At 54.0% G+C, this 22500-nt stretch overlaps 2 protein-coding genes and 2 pseudogenes across 3 annotated transcripts in view; 3 read left to right on the top strand and 1 right to left on the bottom strand.

Annotated features, from left to right (window-relative positions):
* The first annotated feature begins 7851 nt into the window (after nt 1-7851).
* Nucleotides 7852-9266, top strand: BOLA1 (bolA family member 1). Of its 2 annotated transcripts, none has more exons than XM_066611002.1 (2): nt 7852-7918; nt 8576-9266. In XM_066611002.1, exon 2 carries the CDS (start codon nt 8596-8598, stop codon nt 9031-9033), a length of 438 nt encoding a protein of 145 aa, XP_066467099.1. In that variant the 5' UTR covers nt 7852-7918; nt 8576-8595; the 3' UTR covers nt 9034-9266. The 2 variants fall into 2 exon arrangements, with proteins under 2 accessions (XP_066467099.1, XP_066467098.1); XM_066611001.1 differs by having other exon boundaries at nt 7881-7971.
* A 3853-nt stretch (nt 9267-13119) lies between these two features.
* The window catches only part of SV2A (synaptic vesicle glycoprotein 2A), a 21889-nt gene continuing 12508 nt past the window's right edge, over nt 13120-22500 (bottom strand). The window contains 5 exon segments of the mRNA XM_066611000.1: nt 13120-13409; nt 15709-15868; nt 16104-16307; nt 19504-19637; nt 20603-20767. Of these exon segments, the coding sequence (XP_066467097.1) occupies nt 13226-13409; nt 15709-15868; nt 16104-16307; nt 19504-19637; nt 20603-20767 (847 nt within the window). The 3' untranslated portion in view covers nt 13120-13225.
* Nucleotides 14988-15107, top strand: LOC136635932 (5S ribosomal RNA; annotated as a pseudogene).
* Nucleotides 20320-20433, top strand: LOC136635934 (5S ribosomal RNA; annotated as a pseudogene).

Below are 22500 nucleotides of genomic sequence, written 5' to 3'. Positions count from 1 at the left end.
CTCTTCCAACTGGGAAAGGCCATGCTGCACAGCGTGCCTCCAAGCGGGCTGCTCAGAGGCCAGGGTTTCTCACCTGTTGAGGTCCACTCCTAAGGCCTTCAGATCCCTCTTGCAGATGTCCTTGTATTGCAACTGTGGTCTACCTGTAGGGTGCCTTCCTTGCACGAGTTCTCCATAGAGGAGATCCTTTGGGATCCGGCCATCCTCCATTCTCACGACATGACCGAGCCAACACAGGCCTCTCTGTTTCAGCAGTGCATACATGCTAGGGATTCCAGCACGTTCCAGGACTGTGTTGTTCTGTACACACACTGCAGCACCCGTGTGTAGATTGAAGGCGCACTGAGCGTCGCCTGTGGAAAGGGAGGGAGCCATAAAGACGCGCAGGCTGCAGGGGAGGGGACAGCACTCTGCACGTGCTCAGAAGCACTCCACCGCCATCATCTCCCCCTGGTTCTAAAGTCAACATCTGACATCCAAAGGTGGCTCTGGGGCTTGATCAGAGCCCAGCCAACTGATCTCTAAATAGGATGAATTAGGCCCTCACTCTCCCAGCAAAATAGCAGGCAGGTCCCTCCAGGAAGACCTTCTCAGCTGTGCTTAATGGGACGCAGATGGGGGTGGAAGGGGGGGCTATGGTAAGGCGCATTTGCAGAACCTTCTCCCTGACCTCTCTGCTCCCGCAGTGACCCTCCACGGGACCACCCGGAACAGGTGAGGCCCGAGATGCCCATCAGGGGCTCTTTACGATGTCAGCCGAGCTGTGCAGGGGGGGGGACAGGTGGTTTGGCCATCACTCAGAGCCTGGGAAAGCTCTCCTGGATCCCCTTGGAGGAGGCTGACTTGTGGGGGGGGGGGGCTGGAAGAACTTCCAGTCGGCAGCAGCTCCAGCGACCGCTGTCGGTCCATCTGTTTGGGGAGTTGGCAGTTTGGGTCCCCTTTTAGGGCCGAGGCACCCAGAGTCATGTCACCGAACGTCTCAGCGTGCAGGACCAAAAAGACCCACGTGTTCCCGAGCTTTGCTCAGTTTGCCAGAGGAGAAGGGCAACCCTCCCCTCAATGATGGCACACTCACCCCCTCCTCTTCCCCGCCTCTATCTCCTCCCTTTCTCAGTACCCAAACCGAGAGCCCCTCCCCAGCAGACACCCCTTCTGCCAGGACTCTGAGGACAGGGGCCATTCCCTCTGCCCCACTGCAGTGCAACTAAAACCAGGTGTGAACAGCCTGTGTGCTTTGGGGCCAGTCTCTTCTCCAGGGGGACAGAGGTGCATTTGGTGGGTGGGAGGGTGGCCAGCAGGAAGCAGGTGGGCTGACAGTCCACAGAACCTGCCTGCATCCAAAATCTGACCCTGCCATGGCAACACTGGTTGGCAGCAACAGCGCTCTGGTGCTACAGAGTCTTGCCCCAACCCTGCCGGGAGGTACTGAAATTATCCAGAATCTTCTGCTGTTAGTTAGGCGCTAGATAGGTGCTAGATAGCTGCTAGATAGGTGCTAGATAGGTGACAGATAGGCGATAGATAGGTGTTAGATAGGTGCTAGGTAGGCACTAGATTTATTTATTTTTATTTATTTATTAGATTTGTATTACGCTTTCTCCCGGAAGGGCACCCAAGGTGTTAGATAGGTTAGATAGGCGTTAGATAGGCGATAGGTGCTAGGTAGAAAGGTGTTAGATAGGTGCTATACAGGTGTTAGATAGGTGCTAGATAGGTGCTAGATAGGCGCTAGATAGGTGCCAGGTAGGCACTAGATTTATTCATTTTTATTTATTTATTAGATTTGTATTCTGCCTTTCTCCTCAAAGGGCACCCAAGGCATTAGATAGGTTAGACAGGTGATAGGCGCTAGATAGGCGCTAGGTAGGTGTTAGATAGGTGCTATATAGGTGTTAGATAAGTGCTAGATAGGCGCTAGATAGGTGCCAGGTAGGCACTAGATTTATTTATTTATATTTATTTATTAGATTTGTATTCCACCTTTCTCCCCAAAGGGCACCCAAGGCATTAGATAGGTTAGATAGGCATTAGATAGGTGATAGGCACTAGATAGGTGCTAGGTAGGTGTTAGATAGGTGCTAGATAGGCGCTAGATAGGCGCTAGATAGGCGCTAGATAGGTGTTAGATCAGCACAAGATAGGCGTTATATAGGTGATAGATAGGCGCTATATAGGTGTTAGGTTCTAGATAGGCACTAGATAGGTTCTAGATAGGCGATAGAGAGGTGCTATATAGGTATTAGATAGGTGTTAAATAGGCACTTTCACTACAAGTAAATACTTCCTGCATCCCAGTGATTTGTTTTACTTTTGCAGGGTTGCAGGCCTGTGTGTTGCACTGTTGTGTAATGAAAGGATACGTTGCACATTACTTCTATGTAACCCCTGCTAATTGGGTAAGAGGCACTTTTTCAAGTGGGTGCTCCTTTTTTTAGCAGGGGGAGAGTAACTGGCCCACCTCACCCCAGCACTGTCTGCTCTAGTGGCTGTCTGCTGGTATTCCTTGGCATCTTTTTAGATTGTGAGCCCTTTTGGGACAGGGAGCCATTTAGTTATTTGATTTTTTTCTCTGTAAACCGCTTTGTGAACTTTTAGTTGAAAAGCGGTATATAAATACTGTTGTTGTTGTTGTTGTAGGGAAGACATTTTCCATGGCATGCAGAGATGCATTTATTCTGTGCACATTATTGTTCCGTTGCTTTACAGCTAGTGAATGCATCTTTAAAAAAAAAAAAAAACCAAATTATTTTCTCTGCATGACATTTGGGGGAGTTTTGGGTCTTTGATGTTTCTCCAGACTTATCCTTTCATTTTGCCCACCAGTAGAGATACCAGGCATCATTGCCCCCCCCTTGAAAAAATAATCCCCCCCCACTTCTAGAATCCTGGCTACGGGCCTGGGTGGGGGTGGAAGGAAGAGGGGCACCCCACTGGTTCTCGGCCTGCCCAGCAGCTGGAATGCGCGTCTTGTGGAATGCGGGGAAAGCATGACCGAACGTGTCAAGCGGAGGGCAAGAGAGGTGGTGACCTTTGGCGGAGAACAGAGGCCAACGGGACGGGGACAAGGGAGCTTCTTGTTTGGAAACTCCACAACAAGGGAAAGGCTCTTCGGTCAGGCAGGCAGATGTGGGCAGGGGGGGATTCTCTGTGGAACTCAAGCCAGCGGAGGAGGGGGGGTTCTACCAGAGAGTACAAGAACCAAGTTGACTGCGGAGGGCATAGCGCGGAGCCAGGGTGGTGCCGCGTTCTGCAGTTGCACTCAGACCGGGTTCAAATCTCTGCTCAACCACAGAGCTTCCCGGGCCCCCTTGGGCCAGTCCCTTGTTCTCAGACTTGCCTACCTCACAGGATTGTTGTGAAGACAAAAGGAGGAGAGGAACTTGTATACCGCCGTGAACCTTTTGAGGGAAGGGTGGTATGGAATTGGGGACGGCCTGGAGGGGAGGGTCGCAGTGTCCGGCAATGGATGCCCTGATGGTCAACCTGAGCAGAGTGCGGAAGTCTGATGTGCGGTGGCTCATTCGGTGCCATTATTTGTGACCTCAACAGAGAGGTTGGCTTCTGGGCTGGTTGTCTCTGTGTCCCCGTCCCCCTGTCCCCCGATTTGTGCCAAGAGCACATGCAGAAATGGAAGGCAGGACATGACATGGGAGGGGTGGAAGGGAATTATGCACCAACATTAGGGTCTTGGGAAAGAGGGGGGGTCAGCAAGCCTCCATCCCCACTCCTTTTCCAGCTGCGGACCCCTGCAGGATACCTACACCTAGCTAGGACTGAGCCAAAGAAAAACTATGAGGAGGGGGTCCGTGCGCAGGGGGGGTGCCTGCTCGTTGCTCAACTACTTAATGAGCATTAGCCGTGGGCCTAGCCTTTCTGTATTCACCCACCCCCACTGTGACCCATAGGGTTCACCCCTCGCTGCAGAGCAAACACTGCTGACATTCCCAAAAAAGATTTTCTTTTCAGCCCCCTGGCTCTGGAGGTCAAGGGTGGCCCCGCCACTTTGATACATTCTGGCAGGCAATATAATTTCGGAGGACGCCCTGTTAGCAGCGGAGTGACCCGCCTCGACCTCCTCCTCCCCCCCACCCAACAGATCTCCCCCCCCCCCGGCTTTTGGTGGGAAGCCTCCCCAACTGGGGTCAGCGAATGGTCAACGGATTCCAAAAGCTGACGTGATCCTCCTCTGAGATTCTGCCTCCTGTTTCAGCTTGCCTGGTGGGACTGGGGAGAAGGCACAACCCTGTGCATGAAAAGTAAAATGGGGGGAGGAGGGGAAATAAAAACTTCATACCCCACTGAGCTGCCACCTTTTTTCCCAGGCAGGGCTCCTGTGCCTCAAATGGCCTATTCATTCTGATTCACTGACTGTGAGGATGGCCAGGGAACAAACAGCTCAGGGGCAAAAGCTTCACTCTTGGACCCCTGGGGGAAAAATCTAAGTCACCCCCCCTCCCCACACACACACACCCAGTTTGGACCATTTAAGCACAGCCCCAAGACCAGATCACCTCCAGAAGATCTCCTCCAGAGATCACCAAGACCAGAGATCCAGATCACCTCCAGAAGACCTCCTCCAGAGATCACCAAAACCAGATCACCTCCAGAGTTGCTAAGTGATGCTCTGGAACGGTCTAAGTCCGTCTTGCCCCAGAATCCGACCGCATCCCCAGAACAACAGCGCTATGGGTCCGCTGTGGGCCCCACAGCAGGATACCACAAGCTACTCCGGAGTTTCCTTACCAAAGGGGTGGTTCCTCCACCCCTGCTGAGGAGGGTGATGCACCCAGCATCAACAGGATTTTGGACAGTGCAGAGTAAAGGCAGAGTACCAGGAAAGAGCCTTCAGAATCAGTTATTGGCTGGGGGGGGGCTGGTTTGTGGTGCTTTGTGGCCCCCAGGCGGAGGCTTGACCAAATGCTGGAGGGTGTTTCACCTGCAGTCCCCATCAAAGGACGAAGGGGGGTGGAGGGCTTGGCCTGTCAGAAGAGGTTCATGTAGTAATTACAAGCAATTAACAGCTTAGGCTGGAGGGAGCATTCCTGACAGTGTTGATGTCCCAGTCCCCCTGATCCATGGCCTCCCAGGTGTTGGCCACGGGCTCTCCTCTCCTTTGATGTGGGGGGCCTGGCTTCATCCAGGTGTGGCTGGCCAGGTTCCCCCACCCACACAAAAATGGCCTCTCAACCCCCCCCCCCAAAAGTAGGCATTCCTGGGAATTTGGGGTTTGCCACCTAGTCAAGGTCCTGCTTGCCTGATCAGGGTTTTAAGTTCTTCCCCAGTTGTCAGCACAGAGTGAGGCAAAGCAGCGGATGGGCTTCCTCCGCCACCCTTGCGGAGTAGAGCTGCACTGCAGCTACAACAGCTCTGGAGAGTTGGATAGGATCGGGCCCTTAGGCTGGATCTGGGGATCTTTCTTTCAAGATGGAAAGTATTTGAGCTCTTTAAGACTTGGGTCCAGCTGCCTTGTCAAGATCTGCCCCTCACGCTGGTCCCGATGGCCTTTTATAGGTCTTGCAAGGACTTCTTGCTGGACCAGTGGAAATCTGTCTTCAGTCAGGTCCAGCATTGATTGACAGCTACTGCCTGAGCTCTTGAACTCTTTCCTAACACCTTGCCCTAATGCATTCTGGGGGGATGGACGGACTACAGTTTGTTAAGGTATCTGACAGCTGTTAGACCTACTTCCCTTAACAAACCCAAGTCTCCGGAATGCATTAGGGAAAATGTTTCTCAAACTGTGGGTCAGGACTCACTAGGTGAGTCGCCAGCCCATTTCAGGTGGGTCCCCATTCATATATTAGACTGGTAAGCGACTGCATCCTGGGAAATGCTACAGCTCTGAACTTTGAACAGGCCTCTATGTATATACTTTTAACAATGATAGTAAATGGAACTCCTGGGTAGGACTTCAGCCTAGGATTGTTAAACATTTTCGTTCCTGATGATGTCACTTCCGGTGGGTCCTGACAGATTCTCATTCGAAAAAGTGGGTCCCTGTGCGAAAAGTTTTGAGAACCACTGCATTAGGGGAATAGATGCGCATTGGACGTGGTTTAAAACTGTAGTTGAAATGCAACCCTGAATAAATTTGTTTTGTGCTGTATAGTGAGTTTTGCCATAGCCCAGGCTCCACTGCGTGGCACCACAAGGACCGACAGAGGTACATAAGAACATAAGAACAGCCCCACTGGATCAGGCCATAGGCCCATCTAGTCCAGCTTCCTGTATCTCACAGCGGCCCACCAAATGCCCCAGGGAGCACACCAGATAACAAGAGACCTGCAAGGCTTCCTGGGAATTGTAGTTAAGAACATAAGAACAGCCCCACTGGAGCAGGCCATAGGCTCATCTAGTCCAGCTTCCTGTATCTCACAGCGGCCCACCTAATGCCCCAGGGAGCACACCAGAAAAGAACAGGTCCATTAGAACATAAGAACAGCCCCACTGGAGCAGGCCATAGGCCCATCCAGTCCAGCTTCCTGTATCTCACAGCGGCCCACCAAATGCCCCAGGGAGCACGCCAGATAACAAGAGACCTGCAAGGCTTCCTGGGAATTGTAGTTAAGAACATAAGAACAGCCCCACTGGAGCAGGCCATAGGCCCATCTAGTCCAGCTTCCTGTATCTCACAGCGGCCCACCAAATGCCCAGGGAGCACACCAGACAACAAGAAGACCTGCAAGGCCTCCTGGGAATTGTAGTTAAGAACATAAGAACAGCCCCACTGGATCAGCCCCACTTTTCAGCCACACTAGACGCTGTGCCAGAACCACCTTTCAGAGCGCGATACCATAGTCTTTCGAGACTGAAGGTTACCAATACTGGATCAGGCCATAGGCCCATCTAATCCAGCTTCCTGTATCTCACAGCGGCCCACCAAATGCCCCAGGGAGCACACCAGATAACAAGAGACCTCATTCTGGTGCCCTCCCTTGCATCTGGCATTCTGACATAGCCCATTTACTGCGGTTTCAGCTTTTGGGGGCCCACCCAGACGCATATGGAGGTTGCACGCAGTACCATTAGCAGACAGAGAAGTCTCTGCCCCTAGGAACATGCCATATTGCAACTATAAGTGGTTTGCTATCCGCCGTGCCTTAAACCTGAACAATGCTGCCCAGGCAAACCCACCAATGGATTCCGTCCTTCTGGTTTTATTCCATCAACTTTTACAATATTGTCACCGATAGGTATTTTGGGACATTCACCAGTTTCAAACTGGTGCCTGGTGGTCCACGTGCGAAGTGATGCTGGGAAGTGCGGACACCAGGCGCAGAGCAGGCCAGGACACCACCGTGTGGACACATGCGGAGGCAGCTGCAGGTCCGCGAGCTCCAAAATCCACTTAAGGAACAATCAAAGCCAAAGGGCCACAATTCCTGGAGTGCAAGAGGGAGGGACGGAGCCATGCGGCCTTTGGGGGGGGGTGAAGTATTGTTCCCCCCCCAACTCAGCAACCCACTTGAGATTGCACACACCTGTCATGGCTTGTAGCCTGTGCTGGACTTTTCCTCCATCAATCCCCTTTTAAAGGCACCCAGGCCAGATGCCATCATCGCATCCTGTGGCAAGGAGTTCCACAGACCAATTAAACCCTGCACTGGCCACCAGCTTCGCCCCAGACCAGGAGAAGATGCAAAGCAATCCCATGATCAACACGCACATGGGGGTTCCCAGATGGGTACCATTCCTGATCCAGGAGCCAAATGAGGCGCAGCTCTGCTGCCACCCAGAGGGCAGAAGGCGAACCGCAGCCTCAAATCCATCCATTCGCAGCCTGGAGCTCAAGGACTCCAAGTCCCAGGGTGAGCGGGGGGCGTGGCCAACGCAAGGATTCCTGGGAGATGTAGTGCCTCTGGGAGGAGGACTACATTTCCCAGAATTCACCCTGAGGATCAGGATTGCCGACAACAAGGTCAGCCCAGCAGGAGAGATTCACCTTTTGGGGGGCTCTGCTTGCAAGGACAGGTGGGGGGCTTGGAGTGCATGCATGCTGGGGCTGGGGGCACCTTTTCCCTTTGCAATGCATGCTGCAGCAGGGCTGAGCACCCCCCCTCCTTTGCTTAAATGAAGACACCTCTCCCCCCACCTCCCCAGGCAGCAATGCTTTTGCAACAAGCCTCTCCAGCTTGCAGTGCTTGCAACCCCCCCAATTATCCCCCCCAGCCCTTAGTATTAATGCATGTGAGATTTTGCAACACCCCCTTCCTGATGAAATCCCAGGCTTTGATTTCTAAACAGGGAGGTGCCCTTGCCATGGGCACGCCCCCCTACCCTACCCTGCCCTGCCCTGCCCTGCCCTGCGAACTTGCATACTAGCTGTTACCAGGTGGGGAGGGGGACAGGGTGTCTTTTATCCTGAGAAGCACAATATGTTTTATATAGGGGCTTTCAGGATGGCCCCCTTCCCCTGCCATGAATTTGCCTGGCCCCCTTTTCAGGCCAGTGTCATCTTGTGGCAGGGAGTTCTATCGGCCACCCTGCTGCCTACCTTTAATCATTGTCGTGCAGGTAAAGTGAGCCCCTGAGTCAACTCGCGTGAAACGAGTGATGTGTTTTCTCTGCCTTGCAGCCCAGGTCGCCACCTCTCCGATGCTGCCCTCCGGCTTGCGGTGGCTCCGTCGTACACTCCATTGGCCTTCCCTGACCGCAGCCTACTCGGTGCTGGGCAGCCACGCCATGGAGAAGCCGGTGGAGTCGTCCATCCGGACCAAGCTGCAGGACGCGCTGGAGCCGTTGCACCTGGAGATCATCAACGACAGCCACATGCACGCCGTCCCCCAGGGTTCCGAGACCCACTTCCGGGTGGTGGTGGCCAGCCGGCGCTTCGAGGGCATGCCTCTCATTCACCGTCACCGGCTGGTGAACGACATCCTGCAGGAGGAGCTGGCCGGGCCCGTCCACGCACTCTCCATCCAGGCCAAGACCCCGCAGCAGTGGGAGAAGAATCCCCATGTGGTCGAGAGCCCCAAGTGCCTGGGGGGATCCAAACACGACCCCCACAAGGCAGGGAAGGAGGGACTCATGTGAGCCTTGCCAAAAGGGGGCAAGTGGGAAGTTCTCAGGAGCCTTCATGGGGCAGCCTCTGCCCAGCCCTTCTCCAAAGCCCCTCAGCCGGGGGGGGGACTTCCCATGTGCCTTCAGTTTCCTTTGCTGGTTTGCTCGGTTCCACTGTAGGGGAGAAATTTCTTGAGGACTACGGTTGTCTGTCTTGTTGGAATGAATCCAGTCTCTGGCATTAAAAGGCACGCGGTTCGATTCTGGGGGAGTGGTCCTGCGCTGTTTGTTTCCCCCCACGTCCTTAACTCTGCCCACGGGCCAATCTGGTGGTGGGGAGTCTCGTTTGAACTCGCCTCCTGCTCAGAGCAAAACTCAGGTGGTGTCAGAGCCAAGGCTGGGATTGACCCTTGCAAGTCAGCTCCTCTTACTGGGGGGGGGGGAGAGAGAGAGAGAGAGAGTAGGGACCATGCTCTGTCTAGGTTGTAGAAAACTTCTGGGCACTGAAAAGGCTGCACCTGTTGAAGTTTGGCCTTGCACCGCTGCTGAAGGCACACAAGCTTTTTCTTTTTGAAAAGGAGAGCAAGGAAGACCACCGAGATCCTCACCCGCCCACCGGCCCCTCCAGCTGGCTTGGCTCAAGCCATCCAGGAGAACCTGTTCTGAGACCTGCAGCCATCCTTGCACGTGCCCTCTTTCACGACTGGAGCCCTTCGTTCACACGGACACCCTCCCCCCCCGGCTCTTGGGACAGGCGTAACACACAGCTCAGCTGTTGCCCCTCATGCACTCGGGAAATAGACTCTGCACCCTGTCCCACAAGGTCCACAGATATTTTGTATCATCACGGCAACTGAGTTGAGGGGCTTGGTGGGGGGGAAGCTTGATAGGGTGGCCCATCCATGAGGTCAACTGAGGCGATTGCCTAAGGCAGTAGTTTGGCAGTGCTTACCACCTCCTACCTACCTCCATCCACTTGTCCTACCCCCTGGACTAGAAGATGAGTCAGCTAGTGGAGCAGAGAGACAGTTCCTTTCTTCCAATTCCACCCTGCCTTCCATTTCCAAGCCAGAAAGTGGGGGGAGAGCAAGGTCTGGCTCAACCCAAGGTTGGGGGGGGGGAGATCTTGGGCCTCACTGCATCCAGGGGAAGCCCAGAGTTCTGCAGGATTCAGAGACAGCCCCTTCTGCATTTATCTCAAGTTTTTTTTTTTCTTGCTTTGTCAAATTTTTTCAGATGGGTGGTGGATGGGTGTGGAGGTCAGCAGAGAAGACTCCCATCTTCCTGCCACACTGGGGTGAGTTCATAACCACGAGCGAGGGCCTTAAAAGCAAACTTCAGAACTCAACAGGGCTCTACTTATACATCTAAAAAAATGGCAGAGTTTGGGCAGGCTGGTGAGATTTGCCCACAATACATCCCTGTCGTCATATATACATCCCTTTTGTCATATAAGGTGAATTCATGGCTAAATGTTCCCAGGGAACATCTGAAAAACCAACCTACAAAATTCAAGCTTGTACAATATTTTGTTTTTGTTCCCAGTCATTTTATTTTATTTTTCCTGTTTTTACACTGATTTTTGTTGACTATGAGTTCATAATGCCGGGGAAAATGTGCAGAGAGAGACACACATACACACAATTTTCCTTTTTCCTGCGGAACAAACTGCAAAAAACAACCTCTCCTTTTAAAATTTAAAATTATTATTATTATTTATTATTCACAGCACCTTATTTGAGGATCCCCCCCCCCCTTTTTGCAACCTGACGTAATAAACTATCACGTCTGGTCCGCATTCCCAGCCTTTTAACGTTCCCCCTTCCCCCTGTTTTATACAAAATGAAACAAAACCGAAGACCACAACTGAAGGCTATGATTTGTGGGGGGGTTTTTTTTGTGGGTTTTTGTTGCTTTTTTTTTTCTTCCCATTTGTTCTTTACAAACATCTAAAAACTACACCACAGCACAAGGTTGTCATTGCATACTTGACAGTACTACGAATGGTTTTTTTTTTGTACGTTGGCTTCTGATTAAAAGACCAGCTACACACCGCAAAGGATGGAGAGAGACTCAAGTCAAGAGAGAGACACGAACTTGGGGCTTGGGGGTGAGGGGAGAAACAAGGAACCGGGGGGGGGGGTTGCTTTAGATTGGCGCAGAATACTTTGATAACGCTCAGGTGGACGTGAAGCAATTTCCTTTCCAAAAGTTGGCATCAACAGGGCTTCGTTCCAGATGGGGAAGTTTGGCCAAGCACTTGGGGGTTTGGGAGAAATAACCCTAAGGTCATCTAGACTAGTGGCCAACCAGGACATCTTGTGGCAGTGAGTTCCATAGCATAAAATCTCCCCATTGCAACCAAGAAGTGGAGGCCAACTAGCAGGCAGCACTTGGAACCACTCTCTTGGGGAGCCCGGTTTGATAAACCACATTGCAACAAGGCCTACCTTAACCGGGTTTGGTCCAACAGATTAAACTGCATTTTTCCTCTGAGTGTGAATTGCCTCCTTGTGCTTGAAAGAGAGAGATTTAAAAAGCCATTGCGCGGATGGGAGTTCCCCAGGCTTCCAATGAGGCCCCGCGCTGCAGGACAAAGGGCGAGGACAGGCCACCCAAACCACAGAGCGCTTCTCAGCGGCGGCACAAAACCCCACACAAGCAAGGAAGCAGCCCTCCTCGGGGATTGGGCATTCACTGGTAGACTGCAGCTGAACACAGAGTTTCCATTTAGCTATCACGGCTACTAGCCGGGGAGAGATCTGTCTTGCACGAACATACAGTATTCCCTTTTTCCATCAGCCGGACCATGTGGCAATGAGTCCCACAGGCTAATTATGCTTCGTTCAATCCATCCCAGCTTCTACTATTACAAGACAGGGAGAAAAAACATGCCCTTTGTTCAACGTTACGTGCCTCTGGCTTCCTGCTCGACATGCATGACTACAAGGCCACAGTCTCCCACGTCCCATGGCGCAAGAGGCATTTGCGGTTGCAAAGGTGTTGTGCTGTGTAGAGAATTGTGCATTTAGTGGTGCATGGATGCCTTTGCCGGCGCTGACCCCGTGGTTGTCGTCCCCCCCCAGCCTGCCCAAACAGACTGTGGGAAGGAGGGTCACTGTGGGGTAAAGAAGAAGGGCCACCAGGCTTGGGGGGAATCGGACGTGTTATTTCAGCACAGCCAAAGCCTGGGACAGCCGAATCCCAAGAGCTGGGAGGGCATCCAATTCAAGAGGCAGAATTGCCCGCTCACATATTAACACTTGTTGTACTTACTACTAGTTGAGGTCACTGAGGTTTAGAACTGGGGAACGGATTCTCCAAAGTCCTGCAAGGCTTTGGACCGGAACTTCCTGCCTCCAAAATGCCAACCCCCAACCCCCAAAACAGCAAGAGCCACCACCTGCAACCTACATGGAGGTAAAACCAAAACGGACGGGATGCGGGCATTTGCGCTCGCAGGACGGAGAGCCTGCTTGCATCGCCGTGACAGTTTCAGGCTGTTGCCCCCTGCCCCACCTGCCCCTTGTCTGGCATCCAGCCCGGTGCTGAGAAAAGAATCTCACTTGGGAGTACTGAAAACGGCAAGCTGAACAAAGGGATACCGGCATTGATGCTAGTTGGACACCCAAAATGGACGCTACGATGAGGGGGGGAGGGGCGGGACGCGTTTTTTGTACACGTACAAGTGGGATGGCTTGAGAAACCAGTGGAGAGTTTGCATTGATCTGTACACACGCGCGCGCACACAGTCGCACAGACACAAAGCGTGCCTTCCGGGGACCTTAAAAAAAAAAAATTAATAATTGAGGGTTTGTCTGGAGCACATGGTCACATCCAAGAGCCGCGAGAGCTGCTTACGAGTTTACACGTTGGTGTAACGCACACCACCTCAACCGGATGGCTGGACGCGTGGACTGGCGCATGGGAGGGCCACACCCTGAACGACCATGGGGGTTTGGGAGGGGGCCCGCTGCCTGACCTCCAGCCCTCCAGCACCGAGGAAGTCGCCCGCCTCCTCTTGCCTCTCCACCCGGGGCTGGGTTCACACGTACACCGAAACCGTGGTGGGCGGTTGGGGGGAGGAGGGAAAACGCAACAGAAGATGGACTCTGACCGTGGAGATGATGCAACGGGACAGTCACACGGCGGCGCTCATGACTCTACTCCCCCCCCCTCCCCGGGAGGCCGGGGCCGGGTGGGGGAGGCCGGCGCCCCCCTGCGCTCACTGCAACACCTGCCCCCGCGTCTCCGGCAGCTTCAGGGCCAGCGAGCTGCCCAGGGCCAGGGCCGCCGAGGCCAACAGGATGGGGACAGCTTTGGTGATCCCGACGAAGGACGTGAAGATGCTGATCCCCAAGACGGCGGCCAGCTTGCAGAGGGCGTTGAGGAACCCGAAGGCGGTCGTCCTGCAGGGGGAAAGGAGTTGGGGGGGGGGAAGAGTCATCAGAGCCTCCTCCGGACTGCGGCCGCCCTCGGAGGTGGGGCGTGTGCCATGCGCAGCTCTGGACGGCCTGGAAAGGGCGCACGCTCCTCTGAGGCCCTGCAGCTGCCAGATTCCTGGGCAGGTGAAGCTGGCCTGCTAAGACCACGTGCGCCAGGCAAGTGCCGCGCTGCTCTGCTAAGCTCCACTGGGCCATGCAAACCTCCCACCCCCTGAATAAGTCTCCTCCTTACTCACTTTTGGGGCAAAACCCTTGAACCCTGCAAAACTTAGTGTCTTGCACCCCCCTCTAGCTATGCCACTGGCTGAACACCTTCAATTCCCACAGGCTGAGCCCTCCATTTTTAATCGCAGGGGCCCAACTGAACATCCTCCCAGGAGGCAGAGGAGACGGCCCACCAGTCCAGGATGATCGCTGACTAAGTGCTTGGCTGGTACATGGCAGGCACTGTTCGGTCAGAGGATCTTGGTCCTTTTCTGCAGGGCATAGAGTCTGAGGACAACCTGCTCTGGATGTGGAGCTGGGCTGAAGCCTCCCTTAGGGGGAGAGAGAGCGCAAGGCCACTTCCCATCTCTGCGTTCCCCAGAAACTATTCAACCAGCCCCCTCTTTCCCCTGCAGTGTCCCCTTCCCTGCTGCAACAAGGTCCCTCTGCCACCCTGTGACTGGCAGCTGCGCCAGCGACGGCTTTGGCCTCATTTCAGGAGCTGCTAGGCCTCCTCCTCCCCCCTCCCCCCGGCCAGCACAAGGTCTCCCCAGAGGACATGTCTGCAACTGCAGAGTCACAAGACCAGGAGTCGTGGGGGGGAGGGGGGAATGCAGTTACTGGCAGGTAACCCCCCACGAACCTGCAGCTGGGCAAGGCCAATCCTGTCCTCCTGCATGCTGGAATATTCCAGCAGCCTCTGCAACGGGGAGTGTGGCTTGAAGGGAGACACCTGGGCAGAGGCAGCCCCCCACCCCCTGTGGATAGGCAACCCTCCTCCCTGAGGGAAACCAGCCCCCACCCCCAAGAATCAGGGGCTCTCTTTATGGGTACAGAAAGGCATTCATGTTTCTAGACCTCATGGTGGCAAATGGGGGTGTTTGGAGAAACACACAGCTATTGGGGCTTCAGGACCCTCTTGGATTTTTGTCCCCAACAGAAGCAGTATACAGGTTTTTGGTCTGTACTAACTCAAAGTGGGGGGGGACAACACAGTGGTTTGCTTCATGGAGTGTCCTGGCACTCATAGGAGGGAGGGAGGGGGAGGCATTGGGTCAGGAAATAGAGCAAAAAGGAAGCCCCCCAAGCCCCAGGATGTGTTTCGGAGGGAGGGATCATCAGCGCACGGAATAGGTTGCGTGCAGCTCTCTGGAAGGGTTCTGGGGACCCAGCGGAATGAGTCACACTGGCCCTTAATAGGTTGATTCCGATGCCAATGGAGAGACCTTAAAGCTGGGAAAGGGGGCTATAAGGTGACAGAACAGGGGGGCCAGGGGGGGTGACAGAATGTGGGTATGTGACAAGGGGCAGTGACACGGGGTACATGGAGGACCAAGATCCTACAGCAACTGTTACCCTGCACATGCCCAATCTTGTCTGATCTCGGAAGCTAAGCAGGGTCAGGCCTGGTCAGTACTTGGATGGGAGACCGCCTGGGAATACCGGGTGCTGTAGGCTTCTGCCAAGGTCTCGGAAGCTAAGCAGGGTCAGGCCTGGTTAGTACTTAGATGGGAGACCGCCTGGGAATACCGGGCGCTGTAGGCTTCTACCATGATCACAGAAGCTAAGCAGGGTCAGGCCTGGTTAGTACTTGGATGGGAGACCGCCTGGGAATACCGGGTGCTGTAGGCTTCTACCATGATCTCGGAAGCTAAGCAGGGTCGGGCCTGGTTAGTACTTGGATGGGAGACCGCCTGGGAATACCGGGTGCTGTAGGCTTCTACCATGATCTCAGAAGCTAAGCAAGGTCAGGCCTGGTTAATACTTGGATGGGAGACCGCCTGGGAGTACTGGGTGCTGTAGGCTTATACCATAGTCTTTCGAGACTGAAGGTTGCCAACCAAGACAGGAAGGGACGGCAGAGCTTCCAGATTCCAGCACCTCTCCTTCCTCCACTAGGACTGGTCATGGCGTCCCATCCCGGAAGAACCTGCTCAGAGTGCTTTGGATAGAGGCCCCCAGGCTGGTAAGCCCCTGGCAGAGGCACCAAACAGCTTGGAAGCACGGACCGAGGTGCCCAGGCCTTGGAGGGCAGGCAATGGTGGGGGAGGACATGTACCTCTTGTCCGAGGGGTAGAGCTCCACGGTGAGGACGTCCAGGGCGTTCCAGGAGGCTATGCTGACGCCCCCAAACAGGCAGAGGAGGGCGATCATGGCGGACTCGCTGTTGCCAAAGGACAGGAAGAAGCAGCTCACGCAGGACATCACGCTCGAGCCGGCTGCAGGGACAAGAGGAGGGGTGGAGGGGTCAAGTGGGGGCATCGGTCCGAGGACAGGCCTAGCCCGACTGAGCAAGTCTCCAGACCTCGTGTTCGGAGCATGTTTCCCTCCCTCCCACCTCGCAGGGATGTTGTGAAGAGACCAGAAGGGACAAGACTGCTGCTGATGTCCTTGGAGGGAGGGCAGGTCAGCAATCTGGCCACGGGGATGGCAGAAGCCCTGCCTTCTCCTCACCCAGCATTCGGAGGCGCCCAATCTTGTCCATCAAGAGCGCGGAGACGATGTTTCCGGGCAACACCGCCAAGGTACCCAGGAAGCTGACGAAGTAGATCATGTAGGCATTGTTGTCGTCGCTGAAGTCCAGCTGGCAGCCCTCTTTGTTGTGCAGGAAGGTGCTGTTGATGATCCGGCTGTTGATGAACTTGTACTCAAAGAGGTCTGTGATGGGGGGGAAAGGCCACAAGGTCAGGATCGGGCCGGCCCAAGGCCTCGGGCAGCACGCCTAAATCTGTCTGAGTTATTTAGATCCCACCTGAAAAATCACAGCACTCAAATGCTAGCCTTCCTTAACCAGTGGCAACTCAAGTCTTCTCCTCCCCCTCTATGGATCTGTAGAGGTAGAGAGGAAGTCTTGGACACTCTAGCCTGCCACTCTACTACCCCCTTCCCTTCCACTGTTATCAAATTCAATGAGCGGCAATGGCATTGTCTGGACACAGGCACCCCTGCCTGTCTTTCGCCTTTGGGGCTATGGCGGCGCTCCCACCATCCCAGAATCTAAATGTTTCCCCCCATGGGCCAAGAGAAACAGAGCAGGACCTCCGCTAGAGCAGCTTGTGGGGTAGGTGATCACAGAGATGCCCCTCTCTGCACTGCAAGCTCCAGCAAGAGGTCCGGGCTGGGTGAACCCCTGGCATGCCCTTGGCAGGGCAACAGGGCTTCCGCCAGAATCTAGGTGTGCACAGTGCCCCCATGGATTCCATTATCAGTGCCAGTTTAAATTGGGCCTCCCAAAGATGTGTGTGTAGTGAGTGCTCTGAGCTCCCTAGACGCACCACAGAGGTTGTTTATGGTACACCCAGCCAGGCCTTCATGCTGCTAAAGGGGACCCCCCCCCCCCGAAATGAACCAGCCTGCTCTGCTGGAGCAAAGCTGTGCCCTAAGAACATAAGAACAGCCCCACTGGATCAGGCCATAGGCCCATCTAGTCCAGCTTCCTGTATCTCACAGCGGCCCACCAAATGCCCCAGGGACCACACCAGAGAACAAGAGACCTGCAAGGCCTCCTGGGAATTGTAGTTAAGAACATAAGAACAGCCCCACTGGCTCAGGCCATAGGCCCATCTAGTCCAGCTTCCTGTATCTCACAGCGGCCCACCAAATGCCCCAGGGAGCACACCAGATCACAAGAGACCTGCAAGGCTTCCTGGGAATTGTAGTTAAGAACATAAGAACAGCCCCACTGGATCAGGCCATAGGCCCATCTAGTCCAGCTTCCTGTATCTCACAGCGGCCCACCAAATGCCCCAGGGAGCACACCAGATAACAAGAGACCTGCAAGGCTTCCTGGGAATTGTAGTTAAGAACATAAGAACAGCCCCACTGGATCAGGCCACAGGCCCATCTAGTCCAGCTTCCTGAATCTCACAGCGGCCCACCAAATGCCCCAGGGAGCACACCAGATAACAAGAGACCTGCAAGGCTTCCTGGGAATTGTAGTTAAGAACATAAGAACAGCCCCACTGGATCAGGCCCTAGGCCCATCTAGTCCAGCTTCCTGTATCTCACAGCGGCCCACCAAATGCCCCAGGGAGCACACCAGATAACAAGAGACCTGCAAGGCTTCCTGGGAATTGTAGTTAAGAACATAAGAACAGCCCCACTGGATCAGGCCACAGGCCCATCTAGTCCAGCTTCCTGAATCTCACAGTGGCCCACCAAATGCCCCAGGGAGCACACCAGATCACAAGAGACCTGCAAGGCTTCCTGGGAATTGTAGTTAAGAACATAAGAACAGCCCCACTGGAGCAGGCCATAGGCCCATCTAGTCCAGCTTCCTGTATCTCACAGCGGCCCACCAAATGCCCCAGGGAGCACACCAGATAACAAGAGACCTGCAAGGCTTCCTGGGAATTGTAGTTAAGAACATAAGAACAGCCCCACTGGATCAGGCCATAGGCCCATCTAGTCCAGCTTCCTGTATCTCACAGCGGCCCACCAAATGCCCCAGGGAGCACACCAGATAACAAGAGACCTGCAAGGCTTCCTGGGAATTGTAGTTAAGAACATAAGAACAGCCCCACTGGATCAGGCCACAGGCCCATCTAGTCCAGCTTCCTGAATCTCACAGTGGCCCACCAAATGCCCCAGGGAGCACACCAGATCACAAGAGACCTGCAAGGCTTCCTGGGAATTGTAGTTAAGAACATAAGAACAGCCCCACTGGATCAGGCCCTAGGCCGATCTAGTCCAGCTTCCTGTATCTCACAGCGGCCCACCAAATGCCCCAGGGAGCACACCAGATAACAAGAGACCTGCAAGGCTTCCTGGGAATTGTAGTTAAGAACATAAGAACAGCCCCACTGGATCAGGCCATAGGCCCATCTAGTCCAGCTTCCGGTATCTCACAGCGGCCCACCAAATGCCCCAGGGAGCGCACCAGACAACAAGAGACCTGCAAGGCTTCCTGGGAATTGTAGTTAAGAACATAAGAACAGCCCCACTGGATCAGGCCAAAGGCCCATCTAGTCCAGCTTCCTGTATCTCACAGCGGCCCACCAAATGCCCCAGGGAGCACACCAGATAACAAGAGACCTGCAAGGCTTCCTGGGAATTGTAGTTAAGAACATAAGAACAGCCCCACTGGATCAGGCCCTAGGCCCATCTAGTCCAGCTTCCTGTATCTCACAGTGGCCCACCCAATGCCCCAGGGAGCACACCAGATAACAAGAGACCTGCAAGGCTTCCTGGGAATTGTAGTTAAGAACATAAGAACAGCCCCACTGGATCAGGCCACAGGCCCATCTAGTCCAGTTTCCTGTATCTCACAGCGGCCCACCAAATGCCCCAGGGAGCACACCAGATAACAAGAAACCTGCAAGGCTTCCTGGGAATTGTAGTTAAGAACATAAGAACAGCCCCACTGGATCAGGCCACAGGCCCATCTAGTCCAGCTTCCTGTATCTCACAGCGGCCCACCAAAGGCCCCAGGGAGCACACCAGATAACAAGAGACCTCATCCTGGTGCCCTCCCTTGCATCTGGCATTCTGACATAGCCCATTTCTAAAATCAGGAGGTTGCGCATACACAACATGGCTTGTAACCCGTAATGGATTTTTCCTCCAGAAACTTGTCCAATTCCCTTTTAAATGCGTCCAGGCCAGATGCCATCACCACATCCTGAGGCAAGGAGTTCCACAGACCAACCACACGCTGAGTAAAGAAATATTTTCTTTTGTCTGTTCTAACTCTCCCAACGCTCTATTTTAGTGAATGTCCCCTGGTTCTGATCAGCTGCTTGTCCCAAACCACTCCATAGCAGGGTATCTGGGTGGCTTCCAAGCAAGGAGGGAATCCCAGCCATCCAGCACTGACGGAGGGAGATAGGGGGTGCCTAGAGGCCTTGGCCTTTACCTGTGTTGTAGAAGACAGTGGAGATGAAAGTGCAATTTTTAAAAAAAGTATTGCTAGAAGTGATGTCCTCAAAGTAGCACTCCTCAAAGAGGGAGTCGATGAAGGAGACAGACTTCATCTTGAGGCCGATGAACCTGCCGGGAGCCAAGAGGCAGAGTCAGCGCAAGGAGAAGACTGAAGCCCCAGGCGCCAGGTCTCCTTAAGCATCACGGCTCACAAAACAGAGACACAAATGCCAATGGACAAGACCAACCAAACAGCAAATCACAATCCCTGGGCAACTCAGAAATTCACAAGAGTGAGTGTGGGGAGCGTACAGACTTGGGGGGAGGGGGCTATTCCACAGACGGGGGAGTCACCACACAGGTTGCCACCTTCCTCAGCAGGTGAGAGAAGCTGGAGAAGGGCTTCCCCTAATCATCTTTGGGTACCAGACGTGCTGGTCCTTGAGATACCCTTGAGAGCCCCAAGCCTTACAGAGCTCTTTAGGTTAACCTCCAACCTCTACAACTGCAGGTGGCAACTCCGGGAGCCAATTCAAAATGGGCAAGACGCATCCAGCAGAAGCCAAACCAGCCGGTGGCCCGTTGCATTGTGAACTAGCTCAAGTGCCCCGCAAGATCTCCAAGGGCAGCCCCACATACAGCTCACGGCAGTAGTCAAGCCTGCATGTCACCAATAGTCAAAGATCACTGCAATGGTCAAAGGCCTCTTGCTTTCTTGCTTAGCAGGAGAGAAAAGCAGAGACCAAGCGCCAGGAGAGAGTGGGTGATTTGCCCCCAGAAAGCCACCCCCTAGCTTCTTGCCCGCAGAACAGCTCACTGTTACCCTGCACATGCCCGATCTCGTCTGATCTCTGAAGCTAAGCAGGGTCAGGCCTGGTCAGTACTTGGATGGGAGACCGCCTGGGAATACCGGGTGCTGTAGGCTTCTACCATGATCTCGGAAGCTAAGCAGGGTCAGGCCGGGTTAGTGCTTGGATGGGAGACAGCCTAGGAATACAGGGTGCTGTAGGATTATACCATAGTCTTTTGAGACTGAAGGTTGCCAACCAACCAACCAACCCAACCATTGCAACCGACACACCCGGCCAACCTACTTGTCGTTGAAGTATTCCCCACGGCTGTGGATCTGGTTCTCCAGGGTGAAGTTGAAGGTGATGTGACGCACCATCTCGTGGCTGAAGACCTTGGTGCGGGACGCATACTCAATGTTCTGGAGGTGCTTGATCATGTCTGGAAACCAGACAGTCAGGCCATAGTAACTGTTGGGGGGGGGACGAGAAAGAGGAATGGGAGGAACAGGGGGAGAAACAAGGAGAGAGAAATGCTTGGTGATACTCTGTGTGGCCCGGAGACACCATGGGCAGCAGGTGTCCTTATGCTCCCCCCCCCCGACCAAGTGCCAGGACCGTCCCACGAAACCCACAAGAGGCATTAATTATCACCCCATCAATGCCATGGCCAGCAGCTGCGACGGCCTTCAAATGGGGCTGGACGGGGGGATCGGGGGACTTTCCCAAGCGGTAACAACAGCAGGGCCGGAGTCTGCCTTTCTCAGGGGCCACTGGGGGAAATGGGATGCTGGGTTAGGTTCCCCCCAGGGCCTGATCCAGCAGGGCATTTCTTACACCCTTGGGAGAAGGTAAGAAAACCTTCTTGCTACAATCACAGGGTTGTACACACAGAAGAAGGCACACTGAAGGGCTCAAATGAACACGAGCACACCAGCCTTTCCATGTGGGTCAGTCCACAGGGTACGAAAGCAACAGCTGTTTTCTAGCCCACCTCCCCTCAGCAACTGCAACTCAGAGGTAGACAGCCTCTGGTAGGGGAGGCTCCATTCCTACCAACTGCTGCTAAGGACATAAGAGACCCAGTATTGAAGAAAGGGGTGTAACTCCTGACCATGAATGCTTCAAACACCTTCCCCTTTGTAGGCAAAACCTGTTTGCTGTTCAGAAAAGGCCGTCTCTTGACACAGGAAGAATAAGTGGGGCAGGGTCTGTTCATAGGCTGCATCGCTCCTAGAGACAAGGACTTCCTTGCCTATTTGAATGTGCTTTCATACCAGTACCCACATATACCCCTGCATCTAGAAAACTAGGGTGTCAGGAAGAAGGGCTTAAGTGCTAGCTTTCTCAGTGAAGGGTGGATTTTTTTTTTCCCCTCCATGAGGAAGAATGCAGACCTGGAATCCCCCACTCAGTTCAGGGGCACCAGATTATTCCAACTCTACGAGAGGCCTTTGGGAGGAAAGAAACCCCACAGTAAGTTTTTGCATTCTCTCCTACCGTCGATCGAGAACCCAGTTTTGCTAACGAGTGTGTCAGCCTGTGTGCTCTTTAACAGCCTAATTAGCCAGGTAATCTTTGGCGCACCTGTGAGCAGCACACCACCAGCCACGGTCTCAGCCAGGCAAGGCACTCGCTGCAATTATTTTTCCTGACGGCGCCCAATTAACGGAGCTGCTGGGAGATCAATCGGAGAGCTGCAAGCTTCCGATGAGATCTGCTCTGTCGTCCGGGCTTTTCTTCCCCCCCCCCTTAGCCCCGAGTCGTGTTGGCAAATGAGCTAGGCGGCAACCAGCTGGATGTGTTAAGGTTTTTCAAAGGGCGAAAAGCTGGCCTCACACCGCCGCACAAATCGGGGGCCTTTGATTCTCGCAGACCGTGTGGCATGAATTAAAGATGGTTGCCATGTTTAATCGTGGCGGAGGCAGAAGGCACTGCTTGTTAGAGCCACTCAGGCATGGCTGCGACACAGGAAGACAAGCAGGGTCCGTGTTTTCAAACATGGAAGGGGCGAAGGAGAGGAAGAGATTCCCTCTTCCTGCTGAGAAAGGATGTCATTGTGAGGCCAAGCAACAAAAAGGCCAGTTCCAGTCTACACAGTGTTCTGGAGAACAGCATGGTACAGCCCCCACGGTGGGACTGTACAACTTCAGAATGCAGGTCGGAAATAAGAACCTAAGAATAGCCCCGCTGGATCAGGCCAT

The sequence above is a fragment of the Tiliqua scincoides genome, unplaced genomic scaffold, assembly GCF_035046505.1.
Source record: "Tiliqua scincoides isolate rTilSci1 unplaced genomic scaffold, rTilSci1.hap2 HAP2_SCAFFOLD_147, whole genome shotgun sequence".
Taxonomy (NCBI): Eukaryota; Metazoa; Chordata; class Lepidosauria; order Squamata; family Scincidae; genus Tiliqua; species Tiliqua scincoides.
The sequence above is the reverse complement of the archived record's forward strand: the minus strand, read 5'-3'. Positions and strand labels throughout refer to the sequence as shown.